General features: G+C 33.6%; 1 protein-coding gene across 4 annotated transcripts in view; it reads right to left on the reverse strand.

Moving 5' to 3' along the window:
• Positions 1-21,163, reverse strand: part of SCN7A (sodium voltage-gated channel alpha subunit 7) — an 80,521-nt gene that overhangs the window by 6,465 nt on the left and 52,893 nt on the right. For all 4 annotated transcript variants that reach the window (XM_086718810.1, XM_086718811.1, XM_086718812.1 and 1 more), the window contains exons 15-23: positions 18,291-18,728; positions 15,138-15,240; positions 13,168-13,322; positions 9,903-10,076; positions 7,791-7,898; positions 3,586-3,864; positions 2,734-2,787; positions 1,811-1,948; positions 162-266 (exon numbers count right to left, since the gene is read on the reverse strand). In XM_086718810.1, coding sequence (XP_086574936.1) covers positions 162-266; positions 1,811-1,948; positions 2,734-2,787; positions 3,586-3,864; positions 7,791-7,898; positions 9,903-10,076; positions 13,168-13,322; positions 15,138-15,240; positions 18,291-18,728 — 1,554 coding nt within the window. The remainder of the gene's footprint in view (positions 1-161; positions 267-1,810; positions 1,949-2,733; positions 2,788-3,585; positions 3,865-7,790; positions 7,899-9,902; positions 10,077-13,167; positions 13,323-15,137; positions 15,241-18,290; positions 18,729-21,163) is intronic.

A 21,163-nucleotide genomic window follows, 5' to 3' on the forward strand; every position in this document is an offset into this window, starting at 1 on the left:
CAAGATCATGACCTGAACCAAAGTCAGACACTTAACTGACTGAGCCACCCAGGCACCCTGCATTTGTGAAGAATTTTAAAAACACATATTCATTTTAAAAAGAGAATGTATGAAATAAACTTTTTACGAAGCTTTGAAAACAAATCTAGATGTTTTCTTACTCTTGGGCGACGTATTATTTTTTGAGAGTCCTCATGCAACAGCCCCCTCAGTGCATGGTATTGTCTCTTCTGTTTCACTGTTATAAAGATATTTGAGCCTCCCTGGTAAAGAAATGAAAGAAAAAGATATTAAAATCACATGAATCTAAATTTCACCTTTTGTCAATAGTACATTTTGGAAAGCTTGTTAATTACTGATTTAACCTTTTATAAAGGTCTTAAAGGCAATGAACTAAATCACATTTAACCATGTCTGATTTCTGCACACAAATCCATACCGAGCACATGTAGAATATATGGTAATGACCGATATCAATGATCTTTTGGTGCACTTTCCTGTGGGTAGTCTACTCTTTTTTAACTTTTCAGTCTACTGAGGCCTACCTCATGTTAAGCAGAGACAAAGGAGAAACAGTGGGGGATAAATGGAAAAGTTTGTCAAGAAAAACTGAACTCAAAAGTTAAGGAAAAATTGGTTTGTATCTTCTAATAACAGGAAAAAATATAATTGGGCATTTATGTGTTTTTATAAGTTCATATATTAATTTACTAAATAATACTTTCAAAAGATATTTTTTATACTATTAATCCAACAGCACTTTGTGTTTACTTCTTCATAGTACCTTTTAGAGCTTTTCATCTTTGTGTTCCTAGTACTAAGTATCTTATACAAAATATATAAAGTGAATAAGAAGTAAATGGTTAGTGTGTTAATCTAGAAATTAGGAATTGTTACTGCCCTAAGTGAGGACTTAGTTACTTAAATTTGATAGGGGTCACCGGTTTGAAGCCCAGGAGCAAATCCTGGAATGTTATCCCACTGGATTGATCCCAAGAAGCTGAAGCTTCCAGTCAAATGGATATTTGATCACTGATCTTCTAATCCCATTTGATTAGTGGAGGCTGAGAGCAGTTTATCAGATGCTGCACATGACTAAACTTTGATGACATGGCTGAAAACAGAATTTCAAAACTAGACTATTCTTTTGATTTTTTAGAAGGCTTTCCTATACCTCTAGAAAGTAGGTCTCTGTGGTTAAAATAAGCAGATTTAAATGACTTTTGAGGCCTTTGCATTTGCAGAAGCCTTGAAGGCCTTTGTGTGGAGGTGGGATCAAATGGGTTTTTCAATTCTGTCTCTGAATTGTCCCTTACTGATTTCAAGCACTGCTATTTAGGACATGGGGTTAGGATTTAGGATACCCCCTACTTCTAGCAGAAAAAGCTACTGCACTGACAAAGATGTCTATGCTAGATATGACTATGAAGGCTTTGAACATATCAGAGAGTAAAAAAGTGTAGCTTATTTTTCTTGAACTTCTTCACCTATTTGTGCAGATGTACCACAATATTACTTGTTGGTCAGCATGTCATTATTTGCAAACATATATATATATATATATATATATATAGAAACACCTGCAATTTTTAACCTTTTAACTTGTTTGTTTATATTTCAATATATAAAACAATGTAAAGATGAACATTTTAGCAATATTTATCAATATGCAGGAACATCAAATTTTTTTAATAGATAAGCACCAAGTAAAAATTACATTAAGCTGAATCCAAAACCAATTATTTGAAACAGGACATTCTTATAAATGTGTTTTCTTAGGTATTAATGAACAAAGAATATTTATACTTATCTTTATTTTATGCTTGTTGAAATTAGCAATAATAACACCGATCAGCATACTCAAAGGAAGAAATAATCCAATAACAATAAAGCTGATAAAGTAACAAGACATGTAGATGTTGTCTTCAAAATTAGGTTGCTTATTTACCTAAAAGTTAAGTTAAAAAATAATCAAAATAAGACAGGGCATAGTGGATTTTTAGGGCAGTGAAAATATTCTGTATGATATTGTAATGATAGTTACATGTCAGTCATTACACAATTGTTCAAACCCATATAATGTACAACACCAAGTGAACCCTCAAATAAACTCTGGACTTTAGGAGAGTATGATCTGTCAATGTAGGTTCATCCTGGGTAAAAATGTACCATTCTGGTAAGTGATATCAATAATAGGCTATGCATGTGTGGGGTCAAGTGGGTATAGGGGAAATCTCTATGCTTTCCTCTCAATTTTGTTGTAAACCTAAAACTGCTCTAAAAAGTAAAGTCTTTAAAAATAAAAATAAATTAAAAAGTGAAAAATAAGCAAAATATTGATACTAACGCTTTAAAACATAAGATTTATAAAACAATTTACAACAGGAAAATCCAACAATTCTACAGAAGTAACATTTTCTCTTTGCTCGTTAGTGAAAGGATATCATAGCTTTGTTTATTTGGATTTTAAAATTTATTGCATTGGTTTAACCATTGTTATGAAGTCTGATAATCCTTCAAATGGGCTTATTGGGGTTCAACCACTGTACATAATCCTGGAAGGATTTCGTTTTCTGTGAAATGTTCAATTTGAAATGTATTTAATTTCTGTCTACTATAAGCATTCACTTTGATCATGTTATCTATTCTATTATTGTTGGTACCCTCTTCTTGAATTGTAAAAATAACTTTTCTTGAATTTTAACAATGGCTGTAAGATTATATTATACTTACACCAGTAGAATCAACTGCTGAATTCATAATGGTGATCCATCCATTAAATGTTGCCTGTAAAAATGGCATGTATTTAATTCTTATGGAAATCTTAAGCTTTGTTTCAAATAAAAAGTGAAACTCAATTTGTTATTAATACAGTAAAACATTTGATTACTAAGGCTGACCACATTTCAATATACCCTGTAATTGAGACCTTTATCATTTTCATTGTTGCATTTCTATTATCTGTTAACAACTATTTAACAACTGTTTATTTTTACTTAGCTTAATTGTAGTAGTTTTACCGTAGTTGATAACAAAATGTTGTAAGATAGTATAAATAGAAAGAGAGAGAGAGAGGTAGATAGATAAATGATAAATAAATACACATTGCCCAAGTGTCATTGTTAGTGGTAACTGCTATTTATGTGCTTTTCTATTGGGGTGGTAAGACAAGAATGAATGATTTATCTCCTCACTTCTGTTAGATGGTGGGTGACTGAGTAGCCATTCCTCATAGCACTCAGTAGAAACAAAACAGTAGTAACTTTAGTTGTACCAAAAATTGTGACCCTATTACCTTATCAGTGATGGCCAGTACCTGCCATCTCTCCCGTCAGTCCTACCTTCATCTTCACTTCCTTCTCCCAGGAAAGCAGGGTCTGCATTTCACTTTCATCTTTCCAAATGAGCCTAGTGTAGTATGTTGCATAACATGTATTTTAAATAATTGCTAAAATATGTTATAACCAACTCTAGTAATCATTCACATTTTGTCCATTCACATTTGTCCACATTATGTCCACCTATACTATGCACGGACATCTAAAAACACTGATAAAAAGTAAAAAACATCAAAAGTGAACTTACTACTTGAAGCAGTGAAAGGAAACCATTTCCAACATTATCAAAGTTCAGTTTTGCATTCTCCCATTGCATGGATTCATTAAACATAAGGCTTTCACACTGACTCTTATTCATGACTTCAGATATAGGAAACCTTTCTCCACTTGTTGGGTCAATGCATTCATAGAACGTGCCAGCAAATAAGTACACTCCTATGATGCTAAAAGCCAGCCAGATCATTAAGCAGACCAGAAACACATTCAAAGCAGGTAAAGTTGTTTTTATCAAAGCTCTCACAACCACCTGGCATATAAAAAACAAACAGGTAAACTTTAGGTAAGAAATGTGAAATCACTTTAGTTGAACTGGAAATACTAAATGTAATGTCATATTGAAATAAGAAAAACAGGTCATCTCTAAAGATTCAATAGGCCAGCATGCCAGTATTTGAATTACCTAAATTATAAATTTCAATTAAAAATATACATTAAAAATCCAGATAGTCTCAAAATAGTTGTACTAAAAAAATCATGAAAAAGCAACTGCGTTGATTAGTAAAATAATTATTTCACTGATTTAACACATTTATCAGCTTCCTGTATTGGGCCAGAAATGGGGAAGACAACTGAACCTGTGTGTTTGTATGTGTACATATTATCTAGAAAGCATATAAAATGAGAAAGAAAGGCCTAGATCTAAGTCTGGGTGATTCTAACTTTAGGGAGGATTAACCTACAAAGCAGACACTGAAGTGGCAGGGGAAATACGAGGAGGACCAAGAGACTGTAGATCAATGAAATAAAGGCAAGAGACTATTTCAAGAAACACTGAATGGGCTTCTGCACCCTGCAGAGTCACAAACCTCCTCACTGCACCACTCTATGTCACTGGTGAGCCACTCCAGAGCAGGAAGTTTGGGAAATAAATCAACCACTTGAATTTGATTAATAGTAATAGTTTGGAATCACCATCTCCATTTCCTCAACTCCCTTCTCTCTTGAATATTATAATCAGATTTTATTCTTATCATTCCACTATAGCTGTTATGGCAAATGTAAAGCATTTCCTATAACCAACAGAAATATTCATTCTTGGTACATATCTTTCCTTTAGCATTTACACTTTTGATTCGTTTCTACCAACCTCATTTCTCTCTCTCTCTCTCTCTCTCTCTCCCTCTCTCTCTTTTTGTGAAGACCACTGGTTCTCTTTTCTACCATTCTAACCTTCCCTTCCCTTAGCCATTACTGGATAGATACCCTTTTTGCTGTACTTTTTTGCTGATATCCCTCAGTTTTCTGGACTTGAATAAATATTTTAACTTTTAATTGTGCTTTCAGTAACACTTTATTCCTAAAACTAAGTCACAGATCCTTTGTTGGCACTTCGGATATTTTGAGAAGTCCACTGATGACTCTAATGAAAAAAATGCTATCCCTATCAGAAAATACACTTATGTAAGAATAAAAGTAGTAGATACTGTTGATACAAATATTTCAGTAGTAAGAGTACCCAGCACCTGGAGTTTATTAAATACATAAAACATTAATTTTGTAATCATGTGGCTTCCTTATATATTCAATGGTATGTTTTCAGAACTCATTCAACTACAGAACTTCCAGAGGTTGAGATGAAGCTTAAAGATCTGGATCTGCAATAGAGCAGAATAGAGTCCAGAAATAAACCCATGATGACATGGTCAATTAATCTACAACAAAGGAAGAAAGAATATACGGTGGGAAAAGACAGTCTTCAATAAATGGTGCTGGGAAAACTGAGCAGCCACATGTAGAAGAATGAATTTGGACCACGTTTTAATACCATGCACAAAAATAAACTCACAATGGATTAAAGACCTGATTATGAGTCCTGAAGCCATAAAAATCCTAGAAAAAACTATAGGTAGTAATCTCTTTGTTGTTAGCCTTAACAACATTTTCTCTTCATTTTCTGTCTCTTCAGACAAAGAAAACAAAGGCAAAAATAAACTATTACTGGATTACACAAAAAATAAAAAACTTTTGCACAGTGAAGGAAACCATCAACAAAATGAACAGGCAGCCTCCTGAATATGAGAGAATATTTGCAAATGATATATCTGATAAAGGGTTAGTTAATATACAAAATATATAAAGAACTTATACATCTTAACATAAAAAAAACCCATAAGCAATCCAATTAAAAAATTGGACCTCAATAGCCAAAGACATTCAGAAGGCTAACATATGAAAAGAGACTCAACATCACTAATCATTGGGGTAATGCAAATGGAAACCACAATGAGATACCACCTTACATCTGACAGAATGGCTAGTATCAAAATGATAAGAAATAACAAGTGCTGGTGAAGATGTGGGGTGGGGAAACCCTTATTCACTGTTGGTGGGAATGTAAATTTGTGTAGCAACTATAGAAAATTGTATGGAGGTTCCTCAAAAAATTAAAAATAGAAATAGTACATAATTCAACAATTCTACTTCTGGATATTTACCCAAAGAAAATGAAAACACTAATATGAAAGTATATATGCATTTCTATGCTTACTGCAGCATTGTTTACAATAGCCAAGATATGGAAGCAACCTAAGTATCTATGAACAGATGAATGGATAAAGAAGATGCTGTATATATAAACAATGGGCTATTACTCAGCCATAAAAATGAATGAGATCTTGCTATTAGCAACCACATGGATGGGCTTTGAGAGTATTGTGCTAAAAGAAATAAGTCAGACAGAGAAAGACAGATACCATATGGTTTCACCTATACGTGGAATTTAAAAATAAAACAAGTGAACAAACAAAACGAAACAGAACAGACTCATCTATACAGGAAACAAACTAGTGGTTATCAGAGTGGAGATCTATACAGGAAACAAACTAGTGGTTATCAGAGTGGAGAGGGGTTGGCAGTGGGTGGAGGGGATTAAGAGGTACAAACTTCCAGTTATAGTAAGAATATTTCTTCCCCAACACCAGCAATGCATTTAGGGAATAGGCTGATCAGGGCTAATTCCTGTTTTAACGAGTTGATCACAGATTCATATGAATTATAAAAATATTACTATCAGTCATGTACTTACATATAAAGTATAATTAATGTACTTAATACATGTATTTATGTATGCATATGTGTATATATAAATATCATATAAAGATTATGCTATTAAAATTTCTGAAACATATTTTGGTTTAAAATACTTTAAATTACTTATATTTCTATTTGTTTATAATAATCATCTATAATTATCTAAATTTTGAGATTAAAACAAGTATCCATGTTTTTGCCAAGTGAAAAGATCTTAAGTGTTATGGTTTATTAATATATGGCAGTTTTAATGTAATATATAATATATGAACTATAAGAAAAATACACATCAAACATAAATAATTTTCTTACTGGATCCTACCTACACTGAATATGTGATATTCTGTAATATTATTCAAGTAGGCAGATTAATGATAAATAATCTATATAAATAAAAAATTCAAGAAAACAGATGTATGGTTATGAAATAAAAGATAAAACTAGACTTTTTTTTCCCATTTCTGCACATAGCTGATAACTGTATTTTACATAATTATACTATTTGTGGTGGCCATAAACTGTTTGCTCCATTAGGTCGAGCCATTTGGGGTGGGTTTCCATTGTAGGCACAAAAGATTGAACACTGGTTGTTTTATGTGGCTTTACCTGTTAGCTTCCCTCACATTGTTCAAAAGAGGTTTAACGTGATGGTGAGGGAGAGATGACAAGAATTCATAATTTGTGATGCGTGACTTGAAAACATTAATTTATTTTAAAATTCAAACTTTTATTCAGTATAATTACTTAGCGTGTACGATATTCCTATAATTTTAAGCATCTAGGTGATCAAAGTTTCATTTTGTCAGTTATATTTTTAACATTGAGATAATTGTATTAATACTCATAGACACCCAAGTGGGCTACAATAGTACTAGTTTTTAAAATTTTATATTATTTCTCTCAACTATTAGGGTTTTTTTTCTTATCTTTATGATTTTTCATATCTTATGAGCAGGAAAGTCCTAAAATCTTAATAAGCATAACTCATATACCTTTCTTCTATATTTGTAAATTGTGGAATATAAGGTTTTTGCATTAGTATTGTTAAAGATGCAAATGAGAAGACTATAAAGTTTTTAATTTATAGAAATGTATTAATCCTAAATAAAAACCTACATATTAGTTTAGACACTTTTTTCTTACCTTCATTCTTTCAAATTGAGATAGAACTCTGAGTGCCCGGAGGAATTTAACAGAAATTAGTGGTTTGAATTCTTCCCGAGATTTGCCTATTAAGCTAAGACAAAACACCTAAACATATTTAAGAAAAAAAAGAGTGAATAGGGTTTATTTTAACTTTAATCAAAACAATCTGCAAAATAAACTTTGCACTTATTTAAAAATGATAAACAGTCAAAGCTTCCCAAGAAATATGCAAAGATGTAAAATATATTTCAATATATCTTAACAATGACTTAAAGAAAAGTATAAGAAAATAACCTTGTGTTAAAGTTACTTTAAAAAAGATAAAGATAAAACAAAAACATTTTCTGGTAGTAGGAATATATATATTATTGAAATAAAAAAATTTGTATATTTGACATTCTTTATGATCAAGGGTTAATATTTACATCCATTTTTTGTTTGAAATTAGATTAATAATCAATTTCATGATTATTTTCCATACAGTAATAGTATATCATGTATTCATAAAAACAAAATTTGAAATATATTTACATGTGAATTCATATATAAATATGGTTAACACAATATACAAAATAGTATTTCAGAGAAGAGGCATCAAAGAGTATATGAACATTGTTAAGTTTAAGTACAAATTATAAAAATGTATACAAAGATACCAAGGTGATTTCTTAAAGTAAACATATGCATAAAGATCATTCAGGGTTAATAAATGTTAACAGAGATTGAGCAAGATGATAGAGTTACAACCAACTTTTATAGTACCTTCCTATTTTATGTATTTTCAAGCAACATAAATGAAAAATTTGTTCTTTTTTATCCTATACTAAGAGATGGCCTTAAAGTGAGCTTTGGAGTAAACATATGATTTATGTAAGTGTCACGGGTTGTGTACACCTAAGAACAATGACTAGGAAACAGGAAGGTGGGTTGCAGATATAGTGTGATTTTTGTTGGAGGAGAAGGTTAATTTGCAATAATTTATTTAGAAGACAGAGATCAGATACTGTAAGTCATTATTTATACAGTGAGAAGCTTCAGTCAATCATTGCTTATAGAATAGGAACCATTTGTTCATTCAACAAAAATTACTGAGTACCTACTATGATACATGAGTTGCTCTAAGCATTAGGGATAAGAAGAGAACCACATTGGGAAAGCATTTCTTCCCCAAAGGAGCTAACCTTTCAAAGGGGAAGACAAACAATCACAATGAATAAACAATGAATGTCAATTAATATATAATATTAATAGGTGCTATAGAGATGAAGAGTGCAGAGAAAGGAAAAAGGAGCATTGTAGTAGTTGCAGTTTTAAATACGGTAGCGGGGAAAGACCCAATTTCTGCATTCTTATTTGAGTAGACATAAATGAGGTGAGCCAGCAAAAGTTCCAGGTGGAAGGAAAAATAACTGCAAAGGCGCTAAGATGGAAGGAATCTCGGCATATGGGAGATCTTCAGGAAGGTCAGTGCAGGTGGAGCAGTCTATAAATTGGGATAATGGAAACGGAAAGTAATAGGAGACAAGACCGATCATGGAGAAACTTGTAGGCTTTGATGGCAGAGAATGTAGCTTTTTACTCGGAGCGACATGAGATGCTTATTGGAGAGTTTCAAGAAGAAAAGAGACCTGGACTGACTTCTGTTTTACAGCAGTAACATGTATGTGGTTGCTACGTGGAGCTTAGAAGGAAGGTGTGCAGTGGCAGGGGCAGGGATCTGCACTGGAAATCCAACTGAGAATCTTCAGTAGCTTGGATCACAGTGGTAATGGTGAAGGTTATGGTAAGTCGTCTGTTTTGAATATATGATTTAAACATCAAGCCAACAGAATTTAAATATTTCAGGATGTCTATCCCATTAGTAGTGGGTTCATACGTGGTCATTAGAATAATCTAGGGGTGAAATATTGAACTTTAAAATTTTTAGGTTGAGAGGAAAAGGACAAATGTTAAGTATTACAAATGAAGAAATAGGGGATTTTGGTGACTAAAAATGTACAAAGAGAGGAAAAAGGTAGATATAAGTAAAGGAAAGAGTTAAGTGAGAGTAAGAGTAAAGAAGAAAAAAATTGAATAATAGTCTTTAAAATTTTTCTTTGCAATACGTACAATGACAACCATGAAGTCTAGCTTATACCAGCTATCAGTGAAATAGGCTTTAAAACCATATGCCATCCACTTTAGAAGCATTTCCAGAATGAAGATGTAAGTGAAGATCATGTCAGCATATTCTAATAAGATTTTAATAGTCTTTCTCTGATCGATATATATATCTTCAAAAGCCTGTGGGTAAAACATTTGAGGATTAGTGTACATGTAATTTTTTAAAAAATCTTTTCGCATAGAGAGGAATGAAATGCTATCTCTAGCAAACAGATCGTGAGCAAAGTCATAGGTTGTAGTTTCATGGGCTGGTTCACTTGGTTTGGATTTATTCACATAATCCATAAGTAACATTTTCTGATCCTATGTCTATAGCAGACATCAGTAATTGGTCCCAGAATTTTTTATAGAGACTGAATTTGGCACCACAGTGATCCAGAATTCTTCTCATGAATCAGTTAATCAAACTTAATATAAGAGGCAAAACCTTTGCTCACATCTAACTGGTTCTTATCTCTAATTCCATGTAGCCAATTTGCAGATATGTGGCATTTACTAAGAGAGTAGAAATTCTTTTAAATATGTCTTCAGGGGGCGCCTGGGTGGTGTAGTCGGTTAAGCGTCCGACTTCAGCCAGGTCACGATCTTGCGGTCCGTGAGTTCGAGCCCCGCGTCGGGCTCTGGGCTGATGGCTCAGAGCCTGGAGCCTGTTTCTGATTCTGTGTCTCCCTCTCTCTCTGCCCCTCCCCTGTTCATACTCTGTCTCTCTCTGTCCCAAAAAAATAAATAAACGTTAAAAAAAAATTTAAATATGTCTTCAGGAAAAATAAGGTAACAACAGAGATGGAGGCAAAGCATAAGAGACTCTTAAATATGGAGAACTGAGGGTTGCTGGAGGGGAGGTGGGGAGGATGGGCTAAATGGGTGATGGGCATTAAGGAGGGCACTTGCTGGGATGAGCACTGGTGTTATATGTAAGTGATGAGTCACTGGGTTCTACTCTTGAAACCAATACTACACTGTATGCTAATTAACTTGAATGTAAATAAATATATATTTTTTTAATTATAAAATTGCTATAGAACATAAAAACACGCCAAATAATGTAAAGATATGCCATTTTGCCTAGATGGAAGACTCAATATTATAAAAATATTATGTCCGTATAAATTAATGTGTAATTTCAGTGTGGCCCCAATAAAACATCTAATAGATAATAAAATATCTAATAAATTGCTCTGCTGCAGAAATAATCAGGCAAACCAGTGGAAACACATGAATATGAAATAAAACTATAATCATTTCTCCAAAGCTTCTCAGATTAATAGGTCAACCTTTACTTTACTGTAGAGGATACAAAGTCTGATAATGTCACTGAAAGCAATTTCATAGTGTTTTTATCTCAGCACTGAAAAAAGGCAATAAAGTACCAACAAAGTCAGGAAGGCTTGTATTAAAGTGCATTCAAGGTCAAAAAGTAAACAAAGATCGGGGCACCTGGGTCGTTCAGTCAGTTAAGCATCAGACTTCACCTCATGTCATGATCTCACGGTTTGTGAGAAAATGTTACTTTTATTTAACATTAGATTTATAAGAATCACACCATTATTAACATAGGATTACTTTAATCCTTGTTTACTTTTTTTAATGTTTATTTATTTTTCAGAGAGAGAACAGAATGGGAAAGGGGGAGGGGCAGAAAGAGAGGGAAACACAGAATCTGAAGCAGATTCTAGGCTCTGAGCTGTCAATACAGAGCCTGACACAGGGCTCGAACTCATGAATTGTGAGATCATGACCCAAGCGGAAGTCAGGCACTTAACCGACTGAGCCACCCAGGTGAAAATTCTTTAGGTTAGACACTTATAATTTCTAGGTTTGTGGTAAATATGTGGTAAATGTCAATATAAAATTTACTTTAAAAATTGTATGTAGTACAAAGTCTGGTTCCCAGCCATGAATCCATTCTTTTTGCTCTGTGTATCTCACAATTAACTATTTCTTATGTATCCTTCTCTGATCCTCTTTAATCAAACACTGGAAAATAATATAATATAAATTCTATTTTTTCTTTATTTCCTAAGTAAAATGTCATATGCCTCATTCAATATCAAATAAATCAAACAATTTCAAAAGTTATGAATCACAGTGGGAAACATGAATATTAATAGATACCTAATAGATACACTTTATTCTAGATCTTTCTCTTTTTTTGCACATTGCTATAACTTGCAATATTAGCATGCATACAGCTTTTGAATTTTCAAAATAGCTGCACGGTGTCCCATTGGATGATTATATCAGAGCATATTTAAACAGTTACCTATTGTAGACTATTTTTACTTTTTAATCTTTTTCTATACAAAGAATTCTTCACTGAAGAGCCTTGTAAATGCATTTCATACTTGCTCAGATATTTGTAGGACAATTTCCTAGAATTAAGGTTGTTGTGTCAATGGGTAAATATATTTTTGGTTCAGGGCACCTGGGTGGCTCAGTCAGTTAACAGTCCGACTTCAGCTCAGGTCATGATCTCACGGTCTGTAAGTTCAAGTTCCGCATCAGGCTCTCTGCTCTCAGTGCAGAGCCTGCTTCAGATCCTCTCCCCCCGCCCCTCTCTTGCCCCTCCCCAGCTCATTTACTCTCTTTCTCTCAAAATGCTTCATAAATGCAGGATGTCTGGGTGGCTCAGTTGGTTAAGTGTCCGATTTTGGCTCAGGTCATGATCTCACGGTTCGTGGGCTCGAGCCTGAGTCGGGCTCTGGGCTGACAGCTCAGAGCCTGGAGCCTGCTTCAGATTCTATGTCTCCCTCTCTCTTTTCCCCTCCCCCATTCGTGCTCTGTTTCTCTCACTCTCAAAAATGAATAAATATTAAAATATATGTATTTTTGATTCAAAGGTTATTAAAAGTATATAGTACTTCTCTTTCCTAATTGAATAGGCACCAAAGTACTAGCACAGCACAAAAGTATGTATGTGCATATTCTTAAACTTTGTCTCATACATGAAACTTTATTAAAATAAGAATTAGGTATCTCACATTCACGTTTCCCACTGTCATTCTTATATTTCAAAATTGTTTGATTTATTTAATACTGAATGAGGCATATACAGATTTTAAGAAACTGTAATGTATGTTTCCCAAAAGTAAAATCACAGAATATGAACTTTACTGCTATAATAAGTATCTGGGGAAAACTAATTTGGCATGGTGGCTTCAAGTAACAGACTTCAGATACATTTTTCCCCATAAAAGTCTCACGTACTTACCAGAGCACCTGTGCTGAGCAGAGTGACCAGGCCAATGAAACACTTAAAACAACCATTTTCCACTATCTTGCGGCAGGTTTTCCTTATGTTCTGCCAAATTCTTCCTTTCTTGGATTCACCACTAATTTGGCCAGGTGAAGATCTTCGTCTATAACCTGTCAAGAATGAAACTGCTAAGAAGAAAAATCTTGAAAATTCATGAAAAAATAGACATCCTGAACTTTCCACCATAGTCCTTGGTGATTACTTATGGAATCTAACACATGTGATCTCTGACTTAGGAACATTTGATTTTCACCCCTGATGCTGTGACCATTGCAGTCATTGAAGGGAAACAAAAAAAGTTAACGTGGGACAACACTAGAGGAAGAAATTTTGAAAGGCAGAGATGACTTAGAACATCCCCTAGCCTGGTGGAACAGAGTCTGAGAATAGAATTTATCCCCATCCTTCAAATCGCTCCTCTCCCCCACATACAATATCTTCTAAATATCACATTTTGGTATAAAGCCTGAAGATTCACGTGGTATAATAAGCATTCTCATTTAAGTACATAGGTATTCAGGAACTGATAAGAAGTATAATATTAGTTACGTCAGTTAAATTGATGTCAGGTCTCAGGCGGTAGGAGAATGGCGATTTTGATTTTGACTTATTGAAGGAGCCCCCTGGATTACAGAGTGCTTTGTGGGTAGGAGGCATATGCACGGATTGGACTCTACATTCCTGTCAAGAGAGTTCGCATAAAGAAATCCCAAGACAGAGAAGACTCTGCTTAACAGGGGAGAACATGAAGAAATAGAGGTGGGTGGAATTTAAAATCAACACCTTTCATTTTAGAATTTTACCTACTGTCAATTCATACATTTTTGGTCAAAAAATATAGGAAATTTTTCCTCCTTTGCCTTGAATGATACAAGTTCTAGAAGTTGAGCTACTGAGAGCAGGTTCTTATTTTGAATACAGGAATTTGAACATTTAGCAGTTACCATGTTGATGGTTTCCAGTGATTTCAAATGCAGAGAACCTATAAATATTTGTCAATCTTTCTAGGAAATTTGAATTACAAGTCATCAACAAATGTATGTTACATATCTAGTGAGTCAATCAGCTGACTGAAGCCTTATACATTTCTTAAGATTCATGTGGAATATAAAAATAAATCACCATTGCATGATATGTTTTCCTATGAAAGATATAGGATGTTTTCATGTGAGTATTTTGAATATTGACTTTATTCCAAGAGGCATAAAAATATACACACACACGCACACATGCACACACCCATGCATGGACACACATGCATCTACACTAATTTAATCTTTTTACCAATCCTGTGAGGTAAGTTTCATTATTATCCTCATTTTACATATTAAGAAATGAGCCCAGGGGCGCCTGGGTGGCTCAGTCGGTTGAGCGGCCGACTTCGGCTCAGGTCATGATCTCACGGTCCGTGAGTTCGAGCCCCGCGTTGGGCTCTGTGCTGACAGCTCAGAGCCTGGAGCCTGTTTCGGATTCTGTGTCTCCCTTTCTCTGACCCTCCCCTGTTCATGCTCTGTCTCTCTCTGTCTCAAAAATAAATAAACGTTAAAAAAAAATTAAAAAAAAAAAAAAAAAAGAAATGAGCCTGAAAGAGGGTAAGTAAAGGTAGTAAATGGTCACGTGACCTGGGATTTGAAGTCAGGCCTGTATGATTCCAGACCCAGTGCTCTTAACTACGGCATTAAACTTCTAGGAAATAGATCCTGCCCCTCTTTTCCAAATGTTGACTTTTCTATTGACTTTCCCTATAAGTTTCTATGAGGATTCCTTTGGGCACATGTGCATGTGCTTGTACACACATATTTGTATGTGTGTGTTCCTTAGTTAATAAACTCTCTAAAATTAAAATATATCTAATGGCATTAGTTATGTTGAGAAATTTAGTCTATTTTCAATATAATGATCAAAGGAACTTATTTTTCTCTTACCATTTTTAAGCTGCTTTGGCTTTTCACGTTCACAGACGGTTTCTTCTTCGGAGATAGCAATATCCACTGTGCTGCATTCAGACGAGCTAGATTGCTTTACCTTCTGAAAAGTAAAGTCCCACCAAAAAAGCTGTGATTCAACTTTCTCACTATGGTTCAGGCTTGTTTTATTTTCAGAAATAAGAAAAACTGTATACAAAAAGAACTTTATCAGGTTTAAAATACTGTTTAAGCTAATTTCATGATTTTCATTAAAAGGATACATGTCTCCGTGAGTTGAAGTTTTAAAAATTTAATTAAAAATTCATTTAAGCTAAAATAACTTTTAGATTAAAATTAACATTTAGTTCATAACACTATTCTCCTAAAAGGTGTATAGGTTATCTCCAGTATCCAAAAGGGTTTGAGTTCCAAAGCCCTCTTGAAGTTGTTTACAAGATTCCATATAAGCCATTTCAGCTAGATGAGCAGCATCAGAAGTAATTACTCCTTGATGCTAAAGATGGGTAGACAAGAGTGCATTTAGTTGGTATTGTAAAATCGAGTCCAGACATTCTCGTGTATGCCATCATAGGATGGGAATGATGTGAGGTTATCTTGAAGTGAAATGAAGAAATGGCACAAGGAATAAGAGTCAGGAATAGACCTGGCAAAGCGGTACCAGCCCTATGCAGACAATTTGCAAGGATTGACATTGCTTCTCACTCTGCTCTTGACTGAAGGTCAAGACTGGATACGATAAGGTAGCCATGGCTTTGTATAAGTGGTAATGATGCATGTGTGACATGCATGGCTTTTATTTGAAATGATTTTCTCATAATGCTTTATTTTACTTTATTTCAAAATAAATATGCAACACATCATCCTTTAAAATGACCACTATTCTAAGTTAATAGTATACACAATTGTTTTCTAATTTAAAAAATAAGATAAATGTATTAAAACATTTGGGAAAAAACAGTCTTATTTCTTAAAAAATAAGGAAATGTCTAAGTAAAGTATATCAAAAGGAAAACTGTAAATATTTTGTCCTACCTCTTGGTCTTATGCACAATAAGTGTCAACAAAATATCATTAGGAAGCCTTATTTGCTTTAGATCTTACATAGTCAGTTGTCAATAAGACATTTGGTGCTCAACTAAAAATATATATCCATCAGGATATTACTCTTAAACAAATCACTTTTATTATTTCAGTTCTCATATTTTCATTATTTCTGATGAAATAAAGGCTATAGCAATATGAGAGTAAATAACAAATAAGTTAATATATAATTCTTAGGCATTCAATAATTGAAAATTATATACCTTATATTTATATGTTATTTTAGAATTTTTACATAAACTATTTGATGTGATTTTCCAAACCTCTTTTGGAAATTAGAATAATTTTATTCTAATTTTATAAATAAATCAATTGGGATTAAAAAGTATAAATAATTTTATTAGAAGATGACTTAATGGCATGAGAAAGTGACCCTGATACATTGCTACATTATGGAAAAAGTTATAAAACTTGATATAAAGTTTGACATTATTTTTCTAAAATTTATATAGTTATGTTGTAACTAAACAATGGCTGAAAGTTTAAATACAAAAGAAAGAAAAGAATGTAACTCAGAATTATCAGATCACATGTGATTTTTATATTTTATTCTTTGGCTTTTGGTAGATCAGCATCTTAAAGTACTCATGAGTTGCATAATCTGGAAAATGTCTAAAATATGTACAGATAAGTGTACAGATAAGTGAATAAATCTATGAGTAGCTAATCAATCAGTAGGACTAAGTAATTAGGCAGCATACATTACAACTTCTGAAGCCTCAACATTTACAATCATATTTAGTGTCATCTTTCCTATACATTTTCATATCCCAGACTAATTAGATTGGCAAGAAGTTTCCTGGAGCATTTCAACACAATGTGCTGTGATAAATAGCATTTTTACCCAAAAATAGATGGTAGTCAAAGTTATAAGTGAAGATATGCAAGTGTAGCTGCAGAACAGTTTTCCCTGTTTTCTAGAAATGGTATTAGTTAAAGGAAAACGAACCTCAAAATATTGGGCATGCTAAGGAGTGAAAATGTTTCTTTAACACAAAAAAAAAGGCCTTCAGTAGGAGCCGGAAGGATTTTGAGTAATTACAATTCAACTCCTATTAGGCCAATATGAGAAGTTACTGCAGAGCAGTTGCCAAGCTGGAAGAGGTCTGGGAGACAAGATGATGCCAGAGTCGTTTCTGCGGATCTGGAAAGAGACATTCTCTGCCCCTCCCCAGTGCCTGTGAGTGATCTGAGATGATTCCCTACTGAGGTACAACGCAAGAAGCCTGCAAAACAGATGTGATCTCTGTAGATGTAGCTTTCTATTAAATCATACCTCCTAGGAAGACATGGTGCTTGCAAATGAAGACAGTAAGAATGTTTCCAGTAGGGTGTACATTTTAGAAGCTAAGTTAACAGCAATATCTACCCTTCTTTAAATGTGTTGGGTTATTTTGTTGTTTTTGCTGTTGCTTTTTTGTTTTGTTTTCTTTGTCCATGAGTTGATAAAGCTACACACTGTTCACAATTCAAACTGGTGGGTTTTCTTTATTCTTTTAGTCCAACTTAATTATATATGTTATAGTATATGCTGCACAAATAAAGTGATGAGAATCCTAGAATTTTGGCCAATAAGAAAGTATTTTAGCCATCCTGTAGTCCAATTTAACGTTTTAAAGATGATAACACCCAGGAGAGTTTAATGATTTCTCTAATAATACACATCGATTTTGAAAACTTAAGTTTCTTTGGTATGTTTTCATCACCCCACACTGCCTGCTTATAAATTTATAGACTTTTAAAATTATATTTTCTAATGTTTACTAAGTGTTTACTATAGACTGGGCACTGTTCTGTGCACCTTTGAGCTATTTTTCTTAGTCCTATCCTCCCTAAGAAATAGATACAATTTTATCTGCATTTATAGACCAAGGAAACTGAAGCTTACAATGGTTAATTAACTTCATCAGAAGCATAAAATCAGGAGCAAGGAGTGTAGAGCTAGGATCAAATGTGTACTCTAACTCTCCGCAACTTCAACACCCACTCACTTTCTTACCAAAATGCCATAAATCAACAGTAAGTAATCAGGATATTAAAACATCTTACCTCTTTGCTGCTCCCATCACCTGACTTGCTCTGAAACTCCTTATTATCCAGATTTTCTATATCAGATTCTCCTGAAGCAATTGGTACAGTTTCTGAGACACTAGGACTGGGTATAAGTGATTGACTCTCATTTTCAGTCATTGTGTTTTTCTCTGTGCCACTGCTTTTTTCCTTATCCTTGAAGAAATCTTGGGTATTGCTTAAATCGGAAAGGGTAGGGTCAGAAATATGCTCTCTAACATACACATTGTTTACATTGTCCATTGTCTCCTTTGAAATGTTTTGTTTTTTGCATGATATTTTAAGAAACATGTAGTTTATTCCTTTCTTAATCCTTGCCATTGCACTCTGGAGATTTTGTTCTTCACCATTCTCTTCATTTGTTGGAGCCTTGTATGAACTAAAGGAGCTCACCAATGCCAGAAACAGGTAAATTATCTAAATGAGGAAACAAATGAGGTTAAGTTTATGTTACTTTTTGTTTCCTTTTAAACAATAAAAAAAAAAATCTTGAAAAAAAAAAAAAAAGCTGACCTGAGATTTGAAAACAATTAGGAACCACAATGCCATTTAGGCTATTCAGTTCTTATTCCTATACAGTGGGTCAGATGCTGTGCTAAGGGTTTGTACAGTATAGCCAGAACTCTTTTTTTTTTTTTTTTTTTTAATTTTTTTTTTTCAACGTTTATTTATTTTTGGGACAGAGAGAGACAGAGCATGAACGGGCGAGGGAGGAAAATCTAAAATTCCAAATTATGATTTTTTATTTTTGGGACAGAGAGAGGGAGACACAGAATCGGAAACAGGCTCCAGGCTCTGAGCCATCAGCCCAGAGCCCGACACGGGGCTCGAACTCACGGACCGCGAGATCGCGACCTGGCTGAAGTCGGACGCTTAACCGACTGCGCCACCCAGGCGCCCCTAGCCAGAACTCTTCTTAAGGTCACAACATTCTATGAAATATCATTTGATTTTCTTTTAGACATGAAAAAGGCAAGGCTTACAGATGTCAGATATCCAAGGTCACACAGATTGAACTTAAGTTAGTTTTATTCCAAAGCTTTTTTCCTTCACTGAGCCAGGCTGTCTCTCCCAAGGTAAGAAATGAATCGCTACTTCAGGTGGCTGACCTCACTTCAGCACTATCCCAGGAAGAGGTATAATGACATCTTCATGGGTTCTGCAAACCCACAAGGAATCTTGGGGAGAGAGTCCCAGTCCCGGTTCTGAAGCCTGTACCTAGTTTTCTTTGTGATATGCTAGTAGCAGGATTTGGGTAGGTTAATTGATTCTCTGTGGTAATAAATTTGGTCAAATAAGAAAGAGATGAGTGATGGAGAATAATTCCTAATACTTAAGTTATTTGAACTCGAGGACAGTGTATATTTTGACCTTTACTATCACCGAGAAATATGATCAAGCTACGTTTAGTTTCCAGAGAATCATATTTTTATCTTGTTTGTAATTGTAGGGTAGATAATATTTTTGGGTTTTAGTGTTAGGGAGTCAATACTGATCATCTCTTAAACTAATAATTTGAGCATTTTGTTTACTTTTTATTGGAAGTCTTCCCCTCTCTTCAGATATTTAAACTGTTAAAGACTTAATTTACTTTATGTTTTACATATTATTTTTAAAGGGCAAAGTTTAAATGACATGAATTATGTTTAAAAATAATAAAAAATATATAAATAAATTTATATATTTATATAAAGCTTTATATATATTTATATATTTATATATTTATATATCTTTATATATATTTATATATATTTATATATTTATATATATTTATATATAAAGCTTTATATATATAAATATATTTATATATAAATAAAGCTTACTTACAGATAGTATGAACAGGGGCTTTATGGCCCTTATAGGAACTACACTACTAGCATTTCTATCATTCTTAAAAGACAATGAGTTCAGGATATAAGAAGGCAACACCAAATATAATTTAAGGTAGTTGGTTGTTTCTTTTCCTTCATTTAGTTATTGGCACAGTGTGAAATAAGGAACAGGTGTTAGGTAAAAATTTCATGACTACGAGCTTCATATGAGCAGGAACCAAGTTTCTCTCAAGTAGACAACTAGCACAACACTAGGCACAAAATAAGTGATTAATATTTGTTGAAAAAATTAATTATAGAATGAGTAAAAAATAGATTTTGTGCCAGGATTTGGACAAGGAAAAATTTACTAAGAGCTTACAATCTAAGATTTCTTATATCTTAAACATATCCCCCCATATACCAAATGCAGATATACATATACAGTGAAAATGTTAAAAGGCTTGGGGTACCTGGGTGGCTCAGTTGGTTAAGCGTCTGACTTGGCTCAAGTCATGATCTCACTATTCCTGAGTTCAAGCCCTCCATTAGGCTCTGTGCTCAGGCCAGGCCTGGAGTCTGCTTCAGATTCTGTGTCTCCCTCTCTCTCTGCCCCTCCCCTGCTAACACTCTGTCTTTGTCAAAAATAAAGATTGAAAAACATTTGTTTTTTATTGTTAAAAGGCTGAAAATGAAGTTCAAAATTCTCTGGAATTACGGTATAAAGAAAATTTTATATAAACTTAGTGTGACTTTGTTCTAGTCACAGTATTTTATAAAGAGATTCAAAACACATATTTCTTATTTTTGTGTTAAAAGATAAAATGTGAAATAATGTATATAAAACAAAACATTCAAATGTCTCCCCTGAAATTTGCCCTCTCATTTACCTCAATGATGTCTATCTATTGGGTGAGAATTGAAAAACTCATCAAAATAAAGTAATATGGAATAGAAAGGAAATTCAAGATTTACTTATGTAATTATTTTTCAAGTAATATTCAAGTATTTTCCAAGAATTTTTCAAGTACGAATAATTAT

The sequence above is a fragment of the Puma concolor genome, chromosome C1, assembly GCF_028749965.1.
Source record: "Puma concolor isolate L17-30 chromosome C1, mPumCon1.1.hap2, whole genome shotgun sequence".
Lineage (NCBI taxonomy): Eukaryota > Metazoa > Chordata > Mammalia > Carnivora > Felidae > Puma > Puma concolor.